The sequence below is a fragment of the Pleurodeles waltl genome, chromosome 8, assembly GCF_031143425.1.
Source record: "Pleurodeles waltl isolate 20211129_DDA chromosome 8, aPleWal1.hap1.20221129, whole genome shotgun sequence".
Classification (NCBI taxonomy): domain Eukaryota; kingdom Metazoa; phylum Chordata; class Amphibia; order Caudata; family Salamandridae; genus Pleurodeles; species Pleurodeles waltl.
This window is the reverse complement of record NC_090447.1, coordinates 1,534,842,899-1,534,861,867: the sequence shown is the minus strand read 5'-3', so window position 1 is coordinate 1,534,861,867 and position 18,969 is coordinate 1,534,842,899. Positions and strand designations below refer to the sequence as shown.

The window sequence follows — 18,969 nt, the reverse complement described above, 5'->3', positions numbered from 1 at the left end:
AGAAACAGGCTGGCGGGAAGGGGGTCGGAATCCCCATGGCGGTGCTGCAAGCAGCGCCGCCATGGCGGATTCCCTGGGCCAGGGGAAAACCGGCGGGAAACCGCCGGTTCCCCTTTTCTGACCGCGGCTTTACCGCCACGGTCAGAATAGCCCAGGAAGCACCGCCAGCCTGTTGGCGGTGCTTCCGCCGCCCTCCGCCATGGCGGTCATGGACCGCCAGGGTCGGAATGACCCCCATAATGACAAATGCACAATGTTTGAAGCCCTGATTGTCTAGGGAGCCCTTCATGGTGGCACACTGAAGGTTGTCATCCAGACCTACCTGCCCACTTCTCTTGCCGTATTCGTACTGTCCCTCGTAGGTGTCCCCGTTGGGTAACCGCGCCTTGCCGTGTCCATGCCGCTCCCCAGCTTCATTGCGCTCCCCCTCATACTCCTGGTTGGAAGGAAGGAAAAAGAGGCTCCATTAGTCCCCCAGGCTCCAGGACAGTAGGGATAATACTCTCAGATCCTCAGCAAGGAACAACAGGCTCCATTAGTCCCCTGGGCTCTAGGACAGTAGGGATAATACTCTCAGACCATCAGCAAGGAACAACAGACTCCATTAGTCCCACGGGCTCTAGGACAGTAGGGATGATACTCTCAGATCCTCAGCAAGGAACAACAGGCTCCATTAGTCCCCCGGTCTCTAGGACAGTAGGGATGATACTCTCAGATCCTCAGCAAGGAACAACAGGCTCCATTAGTCCCCCAGGCTCCAGGACAGTAGGGATAATACTCTCAGATCCTCAGCAAGGAACAACAGGCTCCATTAGTCCCCCAGGCTCCAGGACAGTAGGGATAATACTCTCAGATCATCAGCAAGGAACAACAGGCTCTATTAGTCCCCCAGGCTCCAGGACATTAGGGATAATACTCTCAGATCATCAGCAAGGAACAACAGGCTCCATTAGTCCCCCGGGCTCTAGGACAGTAGGGATAATACTCTCAGACCACCAGCAAGGAACAACAGGCTCCATTAGTCCCCGGGGCTCTAGGACAGTAGGGATAATACTCAGACTATCAGCAAGGAACAACAGCCTCCAACAGTCCCCCGGGCTCTAGGACAGTAGGGATAATACTCTCAGATCCTCAGCAAGGAACAACAGGCTCCATTAGTCCCCCGGGCTCTAGGACAGTAGGGATAATACTCTCAGATCCTCAGCAAGGAACACCAGGCTCCATTAGTCCCCCAGGCTCTAGGACAGTAGGGATAATACTCTCAGACCATCAGCAAGGAACAACAGGCTTCATTAGTCCCCCAGGCTCTAGGACAGTAGGGATAATACTCTCAGATCCTCAGCAAGGAACAACAGGCTCCAATAGTCCCCCGGCCTCTAGGACAGTAGGGATAATACTCTCAGATCCTCAGCAAGAAACAACAGGCTCCATTAGTCCCCCGGGCTCTAGGACAGTAGGGATAATACTCTCAGATCCTCAGCAAGAAACAAAAGGCTCCATTAGTCCCCCAGGCTCTAGGACAGTAGGGATAATACTCTCAGATCCTCAGCAAGGAACAACAGGCTCCATTAGTCCCCGGGGCTCTAGGACAGTAGGGATAATACCATCTCTCAGATAATCAGCACAGGCTCTGCTGGGTGTAGACAGTGGGCTTGGTACATTTGGTTAATAGTAGTAGATAAGGTAAGTTTATCAGTTGATAAAAACAAAAAACAGAGTAAACAAACCACACATCAATCCATTTGGCATAATCTTTCAATCAAAATTTTAAAACATGAATACATAGCACCTGTTCAAGGAGCCATAATTATAGTCCTGTAAAGTGCGAGGTGCAAAACAGCGCAGTCCTCCAGGGGGACCTTACCCCAACCCACTGACTACAACAACAACAATTTGAGGAACCTCCTCATTTATATACTAATGCTAGGACTTCTGGAACTTAAGCGCTTAACCATCGTTTCTGCAAAGTGCAATGTGCAATATAAGATGCATAGTGGATACCAAAGTGCCAGGCTGAAACAAACACAAAACCAGCCATGTTCACGTCATCAAATATTACCAAAAGGACCAGCGGATTGACATCATCTGACAGCCAAGGTGGTTATGGTTATAAAATGCATAAGACGTGATGGGCATAAAACCACAGGCAATACTCTTTAAAAGGCCCGCTGCCCAACGGGCCTGGAAGGCACAGCACCACCTCAGCCTGGCGGGATAGGGGGTAGGAGCATTGTAGTTCTTGCTACACAATCCATACCTGTTGAACATGGGCTGCATGGTTGATGCATTTGCTAAAATGGTGCAATTGCCAGTGTCCATGGATGGAAAGTCTGGTACATTTGGCAAACTGGTACATTCACTGGGTCTATATTTGAAAAAGGCAAACAATCCCTGGTGTCAATTGGCAGAAGGTCCGGCACATTTTTTATACTGGTTCAATCCCTGCTGCATCCCATGTATTGATACCATCCCTAGTATACACAGACTGTGGGGTTTGTGCATTTGTATAGTGAAATTGCCCCTGGCTGTATTTGGAAAGGAGAGCTGCAAGTGGACTCAGTGGTGTCCATGGGACCTACAGCTTGTGGGTTCAATGAATGTATATACGCGACACTGTGAATAGGCTGCCAAGTTGTCTCTGGTGCCTTCTCACATCTGTAGGCTTTCTCCCAAGTCTGTCACCTCTGATTTCTGTCCCACCCCAAGAGTCTGCCTCCATCCAAGTTCCTCAGACCTAAAGATTGTCTGATGCCAGAGTCTGTGCCACCATCAGAGTCACTGTTTCAAACCTCACCGCCACCAATGGTCTTTGTCCCCAAGCCGCATTGCCACAGCAGACACATATTAAAAGCAGTGGCGTAACAAAACTTGAGAGGGCCCCTCTGCACAGTACATGGAGGACCCCCCTCCGGACTCACGCAGGAGCTCTCACGCCAGAGTACTGTGCTGAGAGGGCCCCCGGGAGCTCGGGTCCCTTGCACCACGGGGGCCTTTGTTAAGCCCCTGATCAACAGCAAGTTACTGTTTTGGCAATACTCCAGTCTACAGATTTATTTGAGTCACCCCACTGCTTTTGGGGATGTAAAAGCCAGCTCCCTGAGTGTGAACAGAATGAGCAGCAATCTTCTGGCCTTGCAGGGTAGCAGCAGGCACTATTTAGTGCAGAGCTGGTCAAGGCACATCCAAAATAGGCAATTGACCAGGGTCCCCATCTTCCAAGGGGTCCCACGGTCAAGTGGTCGGGACAGAACTGAATATTTGTGTGCATTAAAAAGTGTGTTTTTTATAAACATCTCAATGATTTTTGCCTCAGCAGGTACACAGCATTGCAAAAGAGCAGAGAATTATGAGAAACCTTTCGTCTGAACATCTCACAGTATCTGCCCTTGACAATTCATTTCCACGCGTCAGCTCCCACCTCTCAGACACCCATCAAGTAGGTATCTTTCAGTCAAAGAGGCAATCCATAGTATCCCCACCACTTGCCCCACATTGTTTTCTTACTGTAACAGCCAGGCATGCATCTTCACAGAGCATCCATGTGCATGCCTTGGCTGGTCATCCTTAATGCTCATGATCTTAGGCAACTGGTGCCATCAGATTAAAATATATTTCTTTCTCATGTCTCTCTCCTTAGTTCACCTCAGCTCTCCCAGTTCACACCTCTCTCTGCCTTAGTGCACAAACTCCCCCCTCTCTATCCACTCCCTCTACCTCACCCTCTCCGTCCCTCCTATGATATCACTGCTTTTTCTACCAGTCCCTGCCCACCTTTCCTGTAGTTCAGTAATACAGTACATTATAAGCACTGTTGCCCATCTCAGCAAGAGCTTTATCGGTGTTAGAAGGATGAAAGGCTAGGTAAAACACAACTAGATTGAAACGTGAAACCTTTAGGATGTTTGCAGATTAGTGCAGTCAGATTATTAATTTACTCAGCTATTTAACCACTGTACCCGCAGTAAACATTGATCAGTGAAGTAAGATAACTGTTGCAGAGATCCAGCAGACCTCAGCGTAATGCACTTGCAGAAACATGTGTGAAAATCCCCACTCTCTACCTCTATGGTGCCTCTCACTGCCTCACCTTTATCCCTACATCACCCCTCACTGGGGTATTTCAGTAGCCCCACCATGCATCTCTCTGCCATCTGCCTGACCTGTCCGTCAAACTAATGTTTCTCTTTACCTCGCCTCTTTCTCTCCATCTCTGTACTTCAACTCTCTCTACCTCTCTCAGACCTCCCACTACCTTGTCACTCTCTACCTCACTTCTCTCAACTCTCTCTCTACTTCACACCACTTTTATTGCATCATCACTCGTTGCCCCATCTCTATCCCTCACTGCCTAACCTCAGAATTTACATCATATTTATTCACTACATCACCTTCCCGCCTCACTGTCTCAACCTCACACCTCTTTCATTGCATCATCATTCTTTGCCTCATCTCTATCCCTCACTACCTAATCTCTGACTTTACATCACTTTTATTCACTACATCACCTTCCCGCCTCACTGTCTCTACCTCACATCTCTTTCACTGCATCATCACTCTTTGCCCCATCTCTATCCCTCACTACCTAACCTCTGAATTAACATCACATTTATTCACTACCTCACCTTCCCACATCACTCTCTCTCTTCCTACATGTGTTCCCTCTGTATCACCTTTCACTGCTGCGCGCCCTCCTTGCTACATTTTGTCTATATCATACCTTTTCTCTCTAACCCACCCATACTTGGGTCTCTCCCTGCCTCCCCTATCTCTCTTCCTAATGCCTATCTTTGCATCCTTGTCCCTCTACTTAACCTCTCTCTACACTGTTTTCTTTCTTCTGTACCCTGCTCCATCCCCTTTCTCTTACTTAGCAGAGCAGGAGGTCACTATTGAGCCAGAAGAGGAAGAGACGAGGAGAGGAGGGATAGGGCAGCGGTAGAGAAGTGAGGAAAAAAGAACTCGATTTCACAGAATGGATTGGAAAAAAAATCCTCTGTGTGTTGTACTGATGTCCATTGTTGAAGCAAGAATGCTAAATTATGATCGGGTTGTATTTGTGATTATGAATATCTGGCCATTAAAGTTATCATTTCAAATGCTATGGTCATGGTCTTATGTTATTATGCAGTAGTTACAGCCATTATCATGTCCTTTTATGTAAAATACATTGTTTTTGCACAAGATAATCTAGACATATGAGACATCAAGACACAGGCCCTCATCACCAGCCGAATAGAGTATGGCAATGCCCTCTACGTAGGAATCACCACACACCTCCTACAGAGACTTCAGACCATACAGAACGCCACAGCCAGACTCATCCTCTGCCTTCCCCGATTAACCCACATCACACCCCACCTCAGGCAACTCCACTGGCTCCCCTTACATAAGAGATACAAATTCAAGCTGATGACCCACACACACATGGCTCTACAGAACCAAGGATCCGTGTACATTAAGCACCACCTGAACTCCCACCAACCATTGAGAAGAATATGCTCTGCTTCCTTTTCACTTGCCCATACTCTCCACATCTTCCGAAGCAGAAGTGGAGGACTCTCCTTATCTTACATGAGAGCAAAAACCTGGAACAGCCTCCCCACACACCTCCGGACCTCTGAATGGCCCTCAAGACCCGGCTGTTTGAATAAGCCGTTCTGGACTTGCAAGCGCCTGGATATCCTATTGGGTGATTAGCTGCATGTGATGTGATGTAGTCACTGGGGTGTCATGGAGTCTGGATGATGTTATGTAGTCACTGGGTTGTCAAGAAGTCTGTCTATTCATGTAGTTGCTGTGATGTCATGTAGTCAGTGGGGTGTGATGGAGTCTGGGATGTCATGGAGTCTGGGTGAGGTCATGTAGTCAGTGGGGTGTCATGGAGTCTGGGTGATGTCATGGAGCCCACATGAAGTCATGTGTTCTATGTGGTGTCAAGGAGTCTAAGTAGTCATGTAGTTGCAGTGATGTCATGAAGTCACTGTGATGTCATGGAGTCGCTGTGGTGTCATGGAGTCTAAGTAATGTCATGGCGTCTGGGCGATGTCATGAGGTCAGCATGAAGTCACGTAGTCTGTGTGATGTCATGGGGTGTGTGTGATGTCATGTGGTCGCCGTGACGTCACAGGTGCTGTTGTAGGCGCTGTGATGTCATGCAGTGCGTCTGAGGTCATGGAGCCTGTGTTCTGTATGTGTAGGAGTCTGGTCTGTAGCTGGAGCTGGCCTGGTCCACACCCGGCTCCTGGGGGGGGTCCTAACATCGGACTTCACCCTGGAGACGGTGAAACACCCCCTTCCAAACCCGGCGCCCCGAAACATCCCCTCCCTGCCCCCAGCTCACCCCCAGGCTCTGCTCCTCCTCCTCCCCCTCGAACTCCTCCGACCCCAGGTCGGACATGCTGTGCGGGACGGGGGGGGGGGCTCTCGGCCGGTCTGTCCTGGGGTGGCTCCCGGTCCCTCTGTCCTCGGTGGGGTGGGGGGGCTCCCGGTCCCTCTGTCCCCGGTGGGGGGCGGCTCTCGGTCTGTCCTCGGCAGGGCCCCCTCGGTGCTCTCCTCCCGGCCCCTCACGCTCCTCTGCCCGGTCAGTCGCTGTACACCGTCTCCATGGAGACCCGTTGGCCGGCGTCCGCCGTCCCCATGGCGACGCGCGCCCACAATGCACCGCGCTGGTGCCCGCGACATGGAAGACGGACTAGCGGCCCGAGACCCGCCCGCCGCCATTTTGTGAGCGCTGCGCGTCGGCGGCCTGAAGGGGCGGAGCGGGGTTCGAGGCGGCTGTGCGGAGGCTGCAGGTGAGGACGGAACCGACCGCGCCGGTCTGTCAGCGACAGCCGTGTCATGAGGGGAAGGTACATGACCTGAGAAACACCGCCTACGTCATCCCTCAGAATGCACTCACATTATTTAAAAAGGCCAACGTTTATAATTTACATATTTAACATTTACTGTTATTTTTAGTACTATAGGTAGAGTTAGATTTTTAAATGTCATTTGAAGCAGGTTTAGCCACTGCTGACTAAAGCCAACACCGCTGTGCATGTATGTTGCATTCTGGGACTTGTAGTTTTACTTTTACCGTTCTATTGTATTATATTGTAATCAGTGCTTTAAATGGAAAAAGAAAAGTGCAGGTACTCATCATATTGAGCTTTGGTCGGGGGCGTGGCAAGGAGGTGGGGCTAGAGGCGGGGCTTGGGGGCATGGCTAATGACAAACATTTAAAGACCTCAAGAATTTTCATTGGTGCATATGATTACAAATTGCTTCAATCTGTAATGTATTGTTGGTCCCCTAGCACGTAGTAAGGATACTTTTAACACTGTCTTTCAAATGTTGCATATATGAAGATTGCCTCTGCACAAATGGCACACGAATCACATTTGAATATTGATATTATACATAGTTTCAGCTATCATGGGCAGCTTATAGAAAAGGAGTCCATGATTTTCTACTAACCAATGCTAGTTCACATTGCTGAACAGGTAACTATCAGGTTTCCCTGTTTGTCAGAAGCATTGGTCCAATGAAAGTGCAATCTGGAACTCTCAGTACTACTAAAATCGATTGAAAAAACTAAATTTTATTAATCTAACAGGAAACAGATTAGTTAAACATCTAAACATTCACAAAGCACAATGTGCTAAAGTACTGAAACAACCAATTTGTGGGACTACATTTGGCAGCTTGGAAATTGCCGATAAATGTTTCAAAACGAACAGCAGTGATTGTTAACAAAAGACATCAAAAAAGCGTCCACATAGATTCGAAGGGGGACTTTTCTTCCCTGTTGTTGCGTGAACGACAAGCTGTCTCATCAGCTGATCTCCTTCCTAGTTGCAGCCATGTTTTAACATACGGTAGTGGTTCAAACCTTTGAATGGGTGGGCCAACGCATTTCAAAAACAGAAGGGATGACAGACAATTTGTGCAAATAGAATTTCTCTTTGGTGTGAGCAGATCATTCATACAGCTAAAACTTCTTTCACATTCACTTGTGGACACAGCAATGGTCTCAACAGCTTTCATCAATGGAGTAAAATCTAGAGGTATGTAGGCAGCTTTGACCTCCTTGTATTCTCTAAATCCCCTAATACTATCCACCACATTTACTCTCAAGATTTGACAAAGCTGCCTCACATCTTTGTCACCATATTGAATATCCATGCTGTCTTCCTGACAGTTTTCTGGATAAATCAGTTTTATGTGCTGCGTAAATAATTTCATGCTGTCTGTTTTGGGAGTGTCTGCCAATTTAGTGCTGACATGGGAAGATTTTGTGGTGGAAAATCTTGTTTTTAAGTTTTCTGCTAAGCTCCTGTAGAATTGAGGTGCATTTATCTCTGGAAATTTGCTCTTTACATGTAAGCCTACACCCATGAATGTAAGGCTGCTGCAGGCTTCCATGGCTTCTTCTGTGTAGGGACCAGGGGTGTTAACCATCGATTCAAAGACCCTGACTGCCCTTGTCAGCAATTTTTCAGCATCTGGAAGGGTTGTGTCATTGCGCTGAAGCTGGCGAGAAAAGTCACTCAATTCTGCGAGAGCATCCAACATGATACCAACATTCTTTAAAAATGAGCAAGAGGTCAGAATATTGTCAAGGCCAGCATATTTTGCTCTATCTCTGGCATCGCGTTGTTGGTCAACAGCAGCTTTTGAGAAATGCTGGTGTAGTGAAGAAAAGCTCTGCCATACAGCCTTTACACTCCTTTCACTGGAAGCAACCCAGCGACTAGGAAGAACCCGTCCAATAACAAGAAAACGCTGCTCAATTTCCTTTGCACATGGTCTCAGTTCTCTTTGATTTTTAGGTGAGGCATGGTACAAATAATATAATTTGTCAAAGAAGATCTGAAAGTGATTTATGCCTGAAATTTCCTTCATAACATCTCCGACAGCTAGCTCCAACCGATGGTTGCTACAGTGCCACACAAATAAGCCCGGATAGCGAATCTGCAGCTGCGCTGCAACTCCAGCCTGCTTCCCAAGCATTACCGATGCACCATCACAAGCTAAGGCAATCAAACATTCTCAAAGAGAGTCTTCATGAAAGCCGTGCTTGTGTAGGCACTCCATCACAGCAGTGGTGATATCATTAGCTGTGGTGCCATCAAGTTCAACTAAGTAAAAAAAACAAAGTACGCACATCAGAATCACTTGCGACAGCAGCACGCAAGCAAAGGACAAGCACAGATTTTCCACTAAAAGTGGTTGATTCGTCAATTAACAAGCATATTTTACGTTTGTTTTCTAATATGTCCTTTGCAAGTTTTTTTCTCATACCTGAAGCAATATGGTCTAAAATGTCAGCACATGAATTGTTACTATGAAGAACACAGCCCATATTCAATCCGTTCAGTTGCTGCACATCAACGTCCGGTGACATATCTACAAATGGCCGCCCATGCTTTCCTATTTTGTATGCTGTACGAAACACACAGCATGTTGTTTCCTGTTCTGCAATGTTCATTAAATGTGCATGATTTTCCATGCTCTGTCTTAGGGACTCTTGTGCAACTTTTTCTGCAGTGACATGAGATGTTAAAAATGTATGCTCTCTGATTTTTTTCCGTAGAGACATCTGTTGCTTAAATTTCTCCTTTCCATAATGAGTTACATTGCAATCTGACCATTCTTGTGCAAGTCTTAACCCTTGGGTTTTATTTGCACCCAGTGATTTTAGTGATCTACATGTTGAACAACCTAATTTTTTATTTTCAACAATTAGCCAGCTATATTCTTTGCAGAAATATTGCATTTGCTCTATATTCCAGCAGTCCGGTAAGTCCACCTCTCTGAAATCATTTGCAGCCGATGTAGTGAAAAGCAGTGCTTGACTCTCACTAGAATGATGCACAGTAGTGTCCACAGTGATATAATTATCTGCATTATGATTAGCATTACCACCTTTAGATACAACACAATCAATGTCATCCGAACACTCCAGCTACATTTGCTTCCTTTTGGTGCCTTGAGAGGCACTATCCTTGTGCAACCACTTCAGCAAACTCATTTTTACCACATAGACTGAATTTGGACCTGTAGCAACCTGATGCCTGACACCGACAACCTTTCCCGTTCGCAACGTCTCGTGAGGCCCGACGCAGTGAAACTGAAACAAAGAAAAACAAATGTTGCTTTGATCTGCAATCACAATACACAGATGGGGCACGGATGATGTAAAGTGACTTGTCAAGGTGAAAGCTTGTAAGAGTTGATAATGTCGAATTGAAAAATTGTACACCAAGGCGAATTCTGACATATTCCCGCAGGCAGTCCCGTCCATTAGACAAGTGAGTTAATGAGATGAGTGAGATAACTTGCTCAGGATCACAAAATTCCGTCATAGAAGACTTGCTTTGAAGGATGATAGAGCTTCCCATAACCAAGCCTTGATTTGCACTGAGAGATCTATTTCACTGAAAGTGAGCGTGCTGTGCTAACCTGCACAGCAGCACTACAGTAAAGTAAACATTAAAAGCTGCAGAGAACCATTGAAGCATATTAGCTACCAAAACCTGTGCCATCTACCACTCAGACATTTTGATTAGAGGCTAGGGAGACTGCAAATTATCTGTTGGGAGACACACTGCCAGACAGGGATGTATAAACAAAGGCACAGGTAATAGGAGCTTCACTGAAGAGGAACAAAGTGTACCTTTAAGGTTTGTATGCCTTTTCAGTTGTGCACATTATTAACACTGTGCAGAATGTAGATTTACTCTTAGATAGACATGTACATACTAACATAGTGCAGCTGCATTTGAAACAAACTTCCTAAGACATGTAGAAGTGGATTTTCCTAGCTCTTGTTAACTAGGCCTCAGATTAGGCCCAGTCACCATCTTTTTCAAAATATGTTCTTTCAGCAGCACACAGTCCAGTAATATTTGCTTATTTCCATTGACATCATTCCTACTGTTTGATGGAAAAAAAAAGCATTCCAACATGCTCACAATACTGTATCTTTCTCCAGGGCTGCCTATTTGAATGCTGTTTGGGCAATGAATGCAACTCTCTGAGCTCAATGGGCCCCTCAAGGCTCTGGGCTTCAGTGCAACTGCACCTGCTGTACCAATGGTGACTATGCCACTGTCCTTGCTGGCAATGGCCATGGCTTACTCTGCTCATACAAATCTCCTGTGCATAAAGTAAGCTGTAGCCAGTTGATTTGAGAAGTACCGCAGCTTTAACAATGTTAAACAAGCATCAGAGCTGCCTGGTAGAAACCTCACTAGAGAGGCCCTTTATCACTACCCTAATGAAGCCATGGATGAAAACTTTCCCACTCAATCCTTGCCTTAACCATTCCCCACTGCGTTGCCTCATGGGAAAACTTCAGCACTGCAGGTGTTTTCACTTTTAGTTGAGCAGGAGTGCTGTTTATTCTCTTGCTGTGTGGAGTGGAGCTCACACTCTCAGGGAGACCCTGAGCGCTCGGAGAAGGATACACATACTTTACAGAGAACATACACACACTGGCCTGCGGTGTGTCTGAATTCAATGGGCGATGTGCTGCTGCAGGCCAGGTTTAATCTTTGAATTATGGGACTTATAGCCTTGTTTTTTCCAATATACAGCAAGACTACAAGTCCTACAGGTCAAAGAAAAAAACTGGATTTGATTAAAACATCTCTCCTTGAATAGGAAAAGTTACTAGCAACAATGCCAGGCCATTAAGAATTTCCCAATGCCTGTCAAGCTCAGTTTCCGAATTAGCTGTTGAAGTGCATTAAAAAAGTATGGTAACTGTGATGTTGCATGCAATGGGGGGGTTAGAGAGCATGGAACAGGGTCAACAGCATGGCTAAAAAGAACTAAAGTAATCAACATTTGTTTTTGGCTTTTCATTATCAGGTAGCTACATATAAATTGGCATGCAGCTTAAATGAAAAAGAAAGAAAAACATTGTAACTCAGTGGGAAAGGCACTATAAGTACATTACGAAACCTCGCTTAGTAAATACACAGCAGAGTCTGTGTCTAACCAGGAAGCCACGGAATTAAAGGGGCATATTTAAGAAATGTGGCGCAGCACACAGTGCAGCGCCACTTTTCTTGCTCTGCTTAACCCCACCATGTGTGCGCTGTATTTAAAATACGGCGAACCATGGCGCAGGGTAGGGGGCAATAGTGCATTTCTTTATGACAATACTGATGTACTCTGCAGGAGTAGCACCAACATTTTGGCGCTACTCCTGTGGAGTACATAGGGGTCCATTGTAATCAAAGCTGTGCCTCCTTTTAACGCCTGCTCTGAGCAGGCATTAAAAGCGCCGAAAAAAATGACGTAGGGGAATCTGTTAGATTTCTTTGCACCATTTTTCGCAACACCTCCTTACGGGGGAACGCCGACCTCTGTATACATTATGCCTGGCATAGGCATAATGTAGAGCAAAAGGTTACAAAGTAAATATGGAGCAGGGATTTTGGCCTCGTTGGGCCACATTAGCGTCTAAAAAATTATGCTAATGTGGCGCAAGGAGGCGCTAAATATGCCCCTAAATCTTGGTTGCCGCAGTGTAGAATAGTGTATTGTGTGTTTTAGCGCTCCGAAGTCACACCCTGTGACAAAGCACTGAATATGAAAGTCATTATTTTAGCTTGCATTATACACAGTATAACTGAGATAGACTGCAACAAAAAGCCCAAAACATTTTAGGATAACATTATGCCTTTAAAATCTAGTTTAGTAATATCCAAATTGTACATTATGCATTTTTTTACATTACTGTCTCTTCAAAACCTCTAGGGCCAGTAAGCACTACATAAATACAATTGAAATTTAAAGCACGCACTTCACAGCACAATCATTAACTCTTTGCACTACCACTCAAGTAATTCTCTCGCCACAAAACTTCAATAAAGTAAAGCGATTACTGGCTCCAAGTATCCTTTACTTTTGCAGGCTACCTTTATTTTTGCAGATTAACTTGTAGTGCACATTTGCAACTATTCTAGGCAAGCAGCCTGGCAGAAAGGATTGATCAGCTGTCTGCCAGGCCTCAGTTTTACAGCACAGAAGACTCACTGAAATAATCTTCAGCTGACGGTTCTGTATTTACAAAAACGTGAGGGGACTTTTAAATAAACAAAAGAATTAAAAAAATCGAAACACCACTTACTTGTGCCCCTCGATCCCACCCACTTGTCCTCAATCCCACTACAGACAGACTTACCTGATCTGTAAGATTATTGTGTCCGCTGCCTGGAAAGAGCCCAGATGCTGCAGCAATCTGTTTCTGGATGGCATGAGGGTCCAGTTGCTGAAACTCGATGTCGCTCGATAAACGCACAGAGTCCTGTCCTGCTTGATGACTCCTGGCTGGGTCCTCAATCTGGCAGCAAACCTGCTTGCAGCTGCTCTCCTCTGCCCCTTGTCTGATGATGGCTTTTTCCGTGCTGCTGTGCCTGTGCTGGCAAAGAAGAAAGTGAAAGCCAGCGCAAATTGCGCTTTTTAAAGGGTTTTCTTTTCTTCCCGCCACACAGCTACCTGGCGGGTGATGTCACATGCTGCTCTGCCGTGACTCGTCACCACCAGTGTGAAATGGCCATCATGAGAGCATGCGCCGCATTGTAGAAATGTGGTGCATTCTCACATGATGACTATTTGTCCCTTTAAATGCGGGCCTGTTACAGTGAGTACCGGTACTCTCCTTTGTAACGGAGAAGTTCCGGTACTCTTGGGAGGAAAAAAAAAAAGTGCAGGTACTCAGTACCGGTGAGTACCGGCCCATTTAAAGCACTGATTGTAATAGTATTTATATAGCGCTTACTACCCCTGACAAGGCGGCGAAGCGCTTTTTGGCGAGTAGCACGCTACTCCAGGACCCAAAAGGAATTGGTGGTGGATTAGTATAGGGAAATATGAGTACAGTTTTAGTATTATTATGAGTTAATTAGCCACGGATATGCAAGTTTGTTAATTGGATTGACTGGGTGGAGGAGGGAAGAATCCAGAAGTGTTAATTGGGGGTTTATGGTAATAGGATGAGGCTTGGGATGAGTAAAGGGGGATGGAGGAGAAAAGAGTCTGTGGAAGGGGTTAGGGAGATCATAGTAGCAGGGTGAGATAAATGAGGGAGAATTTAGTAGGGTTGTTTCAGAGGTCATGGTAGTAAAGTGAGGTTTGGTGAGTTAGATGTGGAAGCGGAGGAAAGAGCTTAGGCAGGGTTATTTAGGAGATGAAAGTAGTAGGATGAATTTGGGATGAGTCAGAGTGGGAACGGAGGATAGATTGATAGAGACATGACATATGCTGATGGGGAGATAAGTGTGATATAAAACTAGAGCAGGGATTCATAAGTATCTAATATAACAACTTATCTAGGAGCTTTGAAATGGCCTATGAACATGTTAAGCATAGAATAATATACATACATATATATATATATACATACACAAACACACATACATACATGAATACACACTCATATGCAAACATATACATACATACATAAACATATTTAAACCATGAGTAAATATACATTAGTTAAACAGGTTTAAAGAGTATGTGTGTAGTTTATTGTTATGACATAGTAGCGATACATATTTTCTAAAGAACTATGGGCCAGATGTATCATCACGGCCCTTTGCGATTCGGAAATAGCGATTTTTAAGAAATCGCTATTTCAGACTCGCAAAGTGCCATGCATCACATTTGCGAATCGGTAATAGCGATTTCTTAAAAATCGTAAATGGTATTACCGAATCGCAAATTGCGATACCGGCCCCATTCGCAGCTATGGGCCTGTTAGCCCATATCTGCAAATTTTTTGCATTTCCAAAATTGCGATTTCTGAACCAGAAATCGCAATTTTGGAAATGCAAAACCCCAGGGTGGTGGGGGCCTAAGGCCCCCTCTGCTGCACCCCAAAAACATTTTTGGGGACATATAAGGTGCACACATGCCAAAAGGGCATGCGTGCTTTACATGTACAATTTAAAAATGCATTTTAAAATTTTGCACCAGGTTACCATCTGGTTTCTTTTAATGGTATTTTGCATGTGCAAAATACCATTCTGCGAAAAATCGCAATTTGTGATTTTTTGCAGCATCTCTTTGCGAGTTGGATTTTGCGATTCGCAAATTGCAACTCGCAAAACCAGGTCGCAACGCCAGAAATCGCAATTTTTGCGATTTCTTATTTGTGGTCTGCGAATGTCTATCATGCATCGCAGACTACTTTTTTGCACTCTCAAACGGCCGAATTTTGCGATTCGCAGCGTTTGCGATTGCAAAAAAATGTCATACATCTGGCCCTATATAACTAGAATATACACATAATCAGATAAAAAATATTTATAAACATAGGCATATGCAGTCCATAGCTGTTTGAATATGGTGGTTATGAAATGTATTGCCTGACCAAACAGCAGCCCCTGTACATGGCTATGCAGTTTCCTTGCAAATGGCTCAATGTTGAGAGCAAACTAAAGAGAGCAGGGTTAGTAGCAAAGTATATTGTTGTGCGTGATTCTCACGGTTGTTTTACAGTAATTAGTCAACACAACAGTAACGGATTTAGGACAAAATCCAGCACCCTGTAAAAATCATTTTATGGTAGGGTAATGGGAGTAAGCCACAATTAAACCCCCACTTACAATAATATATGTTAATTGATACTTTTGAATTCAGGTGAGCCACCTACCCAACCCCTAAAATCCCTTACTACCCATCCCTGAACTCTAAAAACCTATTACTACTGCTTAACACCACCAATCTCTGAACCTATAAAAACCACTTACTACTCAATAACACCACCCTACCTTGAACTCTAACATCCCCTTACTAACTATCCGTATATCCTAAAATCCCTTTCTGCCCATCCCTAAACCCTAAAGACCCTTACTACCCCAATTTGAGTGGCATAACCTTAAAAATGTAAATGAACATACACAGATTATGTCACTTTGAACCATAAAAAGGTTTTGTACCTCCAGTGTTAACTACCACAATGTGAGGGTAGTCGAAGCCTACCCTCCCAAGTATTGACGCCCAATATAATGACTGTGAGGAGGCTTAACTGTGATGTAATGGTAGCACACATGTAGATTTTGTGGTGGTATTAGTGTTATAATTAATGGCACTAGTATTAATGGTGTTGCTAGTGGTGTTGGTGTGTTAATGGTAGGGCTGACAATGGTAATATTGATGATAGTAAAGGCGGCAATATTAATGACTTCCACTAGAATCCTGACAATTTATCTAAAAAAACAAAAAACAAAACAAGCCTACTGAAAAGAAAAAAAAAAAACTTTCAAAAGGATTGCTTTCTGAATGCAATGCATACATGAGATAAAGAACTGAGCATGTGATGACTGACTGTATTTTATAGGCTTGTGTATTGCAGGCTGTGAGCCTAGAAGACCCAGCATCGGAAGTACTCTTGGAACTGAGTTAAGAGGCAGTGTACCTGTAGCCACAGTGGTGCCAGTGGACAACCAGGACACCTGCCCACAGGTGGGGCCAGCCTTACACAGGTGAGCTCAGCCCTACACAGGTGAGCTCAGCCCTACACAGCTGAAGTCAGCCCTCAGCCTTACACAGGTGAGCTCAGCCCTACACAGGTGAGCTCAGCCCTACACAGCTGAGGTCAGCCCTCAGCCTTACACAGGTGAGCTCAGCCCTATACAGGTGAGCTCAGTCCTCAGCCCTACACAGGTGAGGTCAGCCCTCAGCCCTACACAGATGAGCTCAGCCCTACACAGCTGAGGTCAGCCCTCAGCCTTACACTGGTGAGCTCAGCCCTCACACAGGTGAGCTCAGCCCTACACAGGTGAGCTCAGCCCTACACAGCTGAAGTCAGCCCTCAGCCTTACACAGGTGAGCTCAGCCCTACACAGGTGAGCTCAGCCCTACACAGCTGAGGTCAGCCCTCAGCCTTACACAGGTGAGCTCAGCCCTATACAGGTGAGCTCAGTCCTCAGCCCTACACAGGTGAGCTCAGCCCTCAGCCCTACACAGATGAGCTCAGCCCTACACAGCTGAGGTCAGCCCTCAGCCTTACACTGGTGAGCTCAGCCCTCACACAGGTGAGCTCAGTCCTCAGCCCTACACAGGTGAGGTCAGCCTTGCACAGGTGAGCTCAGCCCTACACAGCTGATGTCAGACCTCAGCCTTACACAGGTGAGCTCAGCCCTACACAGGTGAGCTCAGTCCTCAGCCCTACACAGGTGAGGTCAGCCTCGCACAGGTGAGCTCAGCCCTCAGCCCTACACAGCTGACGTCAGCCCTCAGCCTTACACAGGTGAGCTCAGCTCTACACAGTTGAGCTCAGTCCTCAGCCCTACACAGGTGAGGTCAGCCTCGCACAGGTGAGCTCAGCCCTCAGCCCTACACAGATGAGCTCAGCCCTACACAGGTGAGGTCAGCCCTCAGCCTTACACAGGTAAGCTCAGCCCTACACAGGTGATCTCTGTCCTCAGCCCCACACAGGTGAGGTCAGCCTCGCACAGGTGAGCTCAGCCCTCAGCCCTACACAGATGAGCTCAGCCCTACACAGCTGAGGTCAGCCCTCAGCCTTACACGGGTGAGCTCAGCCTTACACAGGTGAGCTCAGTCCTCAGCCCTACCCAGGTGAGGTCAGCCTCGCACAGGTGAGCTCAGCCCTCAGCCCTACACAGATGAGCTCAGCCCTACACAGATGAGCTCAACCTCGCACAGGCGAGGTTACCCTTACACAGGTGAGCTCAGCCCTCAGCCCTAAAAAGGTGAGGTGAGCCTTACACAGGTGAGCTGAGCCTTACACAGGTGAGCTGAGCCCTACTCAGGTGAGGTCAGCCTTACACAGGTGAGCTCAGCCCTACACAGGTGAGCTCAGCCTTACGTGATGTCAGCCCTACACAGGTGAGGTCAGCCTTACACAGGTGAGGTGTTTTCCGTCCGCAGAACTAGGTTTCTGGGGCCAACAGATATCTGACAGCAAATAAACATAAGATATATAACCTCAACGCATCACATTCCTTTACTTCAAGGCACACCTGCAGTCAGCAGGCAGAGCAGAAAACCACAAACTGCAGCATTCCTGCTCTGTACCCTTCAGCAAGCCTGGCTACTGGTGCAGCAGTTTATTACAAGGCTTCAGCATGCATGTTTGTCCTCACTGGACAAGGGCCTACATTTTGCCCTCTGGACTCTAAACATCGTAGATATATCCCTACCCATTCTACAGTCACTGGGTTGGCTGGCAAGGATTCACAAATAGGGCCCTGTCTAGACTCATGCTTGTTTTCAAAACCACCAAGAGACTATTCCCCCACCTAACCCAAAACCTGCCATAGACTTTCAGCCCCACCCTGGAATCTTTGCTCAATAAACCAACATTTTTAACAGTGGTTGCTGGTCACTTTTGAAAAGTGGTGAGGAGTAAAAGTTGGGGGGTGAGTGTTGTGCTGAGAGCAAGCAAAGAGAGCGAGCCCAACTGTTGGACCTGGCCCTTTTTACAGGGTCATTCCCAAAACTTTGCCTTCTTCCTCCTATTTTTTTCTGACCCTTTTTGTTGGCTCTGGGACTCTGACCACTTTATCACCGCTGATCAGTGCTAAAGTGCATGTGCTCTCCCTTTTAAACTTGGTATGATTGATTTACACCTGATTGGCACATTTAATTTGCCTGTAAGTCACTTTGTAGGAAGTTGGCTCTGTATGTGCTATTTCAAAGTAAGGAATAGCATGCACAGAGTCCAAGGGTTCCCCTTAGAGGTAAAATAGTGGTAAAAATAGATAATACTAATGCTCTATTTTGTGGTAGTGTGGTCGAGCAGTAGGCTTATCCAAGGAGTAGTGTTAAGCATTTGTTGTACATACACATAGACAATAAATGAGGTACACACACTCAGAGACAAATCCAGCCAATAGGTTTTTGTATAGAAAAATATATTTTCTTAGTTTATTTTAAGAACCACAGGTTCAAATTTAACATGTAATATCTTGTTTGAAAGGTATTGCAGGTAAGTACATTAGGAACTTT

The 18,969-nt window shown here is 46.0% G+C and overlaps 2 protein-coding genes across 2 annotated transcripts in view; one reads left to right on the top strand and one right to left on the bottom strand.

Annotated features, from left to right (window-relative positions):
• Positions 1–6,599, bottom strand: part of RSPH1 (radial spoke head component 1) — a 64,931-nt gene extending 58,332 nt beyond the window's left edge. The window contains exons 1-2 of the mRNA XM_069202972.1: positions 6,341–6,599; positions 323–436 (exon numbers count right to left, since the gene is read on the bottom strand). Of these exons, the coding sequence (XP_069059073.1) occupies positions 323–436; positions 6,341–6,397 (171 nt within the window). The 5' untranslated portion in view covers positions 6,398–6,599. The remainder of the gene's footprint in view (positions 1–322; positions 437–6,340) is intronic.
• A 159-nt stretch (positions 6,600–6,758) lies between these two features.
• The window catches only part of SLC37A1 (solute carrier family 37 member 1), a 384,263-nt gene continuing 372,052 nt past the window's right edge, over positions 6,759–18,969 (top strand). The window contains exon 1 of the mRNA XM_069202970.1: positions 6,759–6,848. The gene's annotated coding sequence lies outside the window, so the exon portion shown is untranslated. The remainder of the gene's footprint in view (positions 6,849–18,969) is intronic.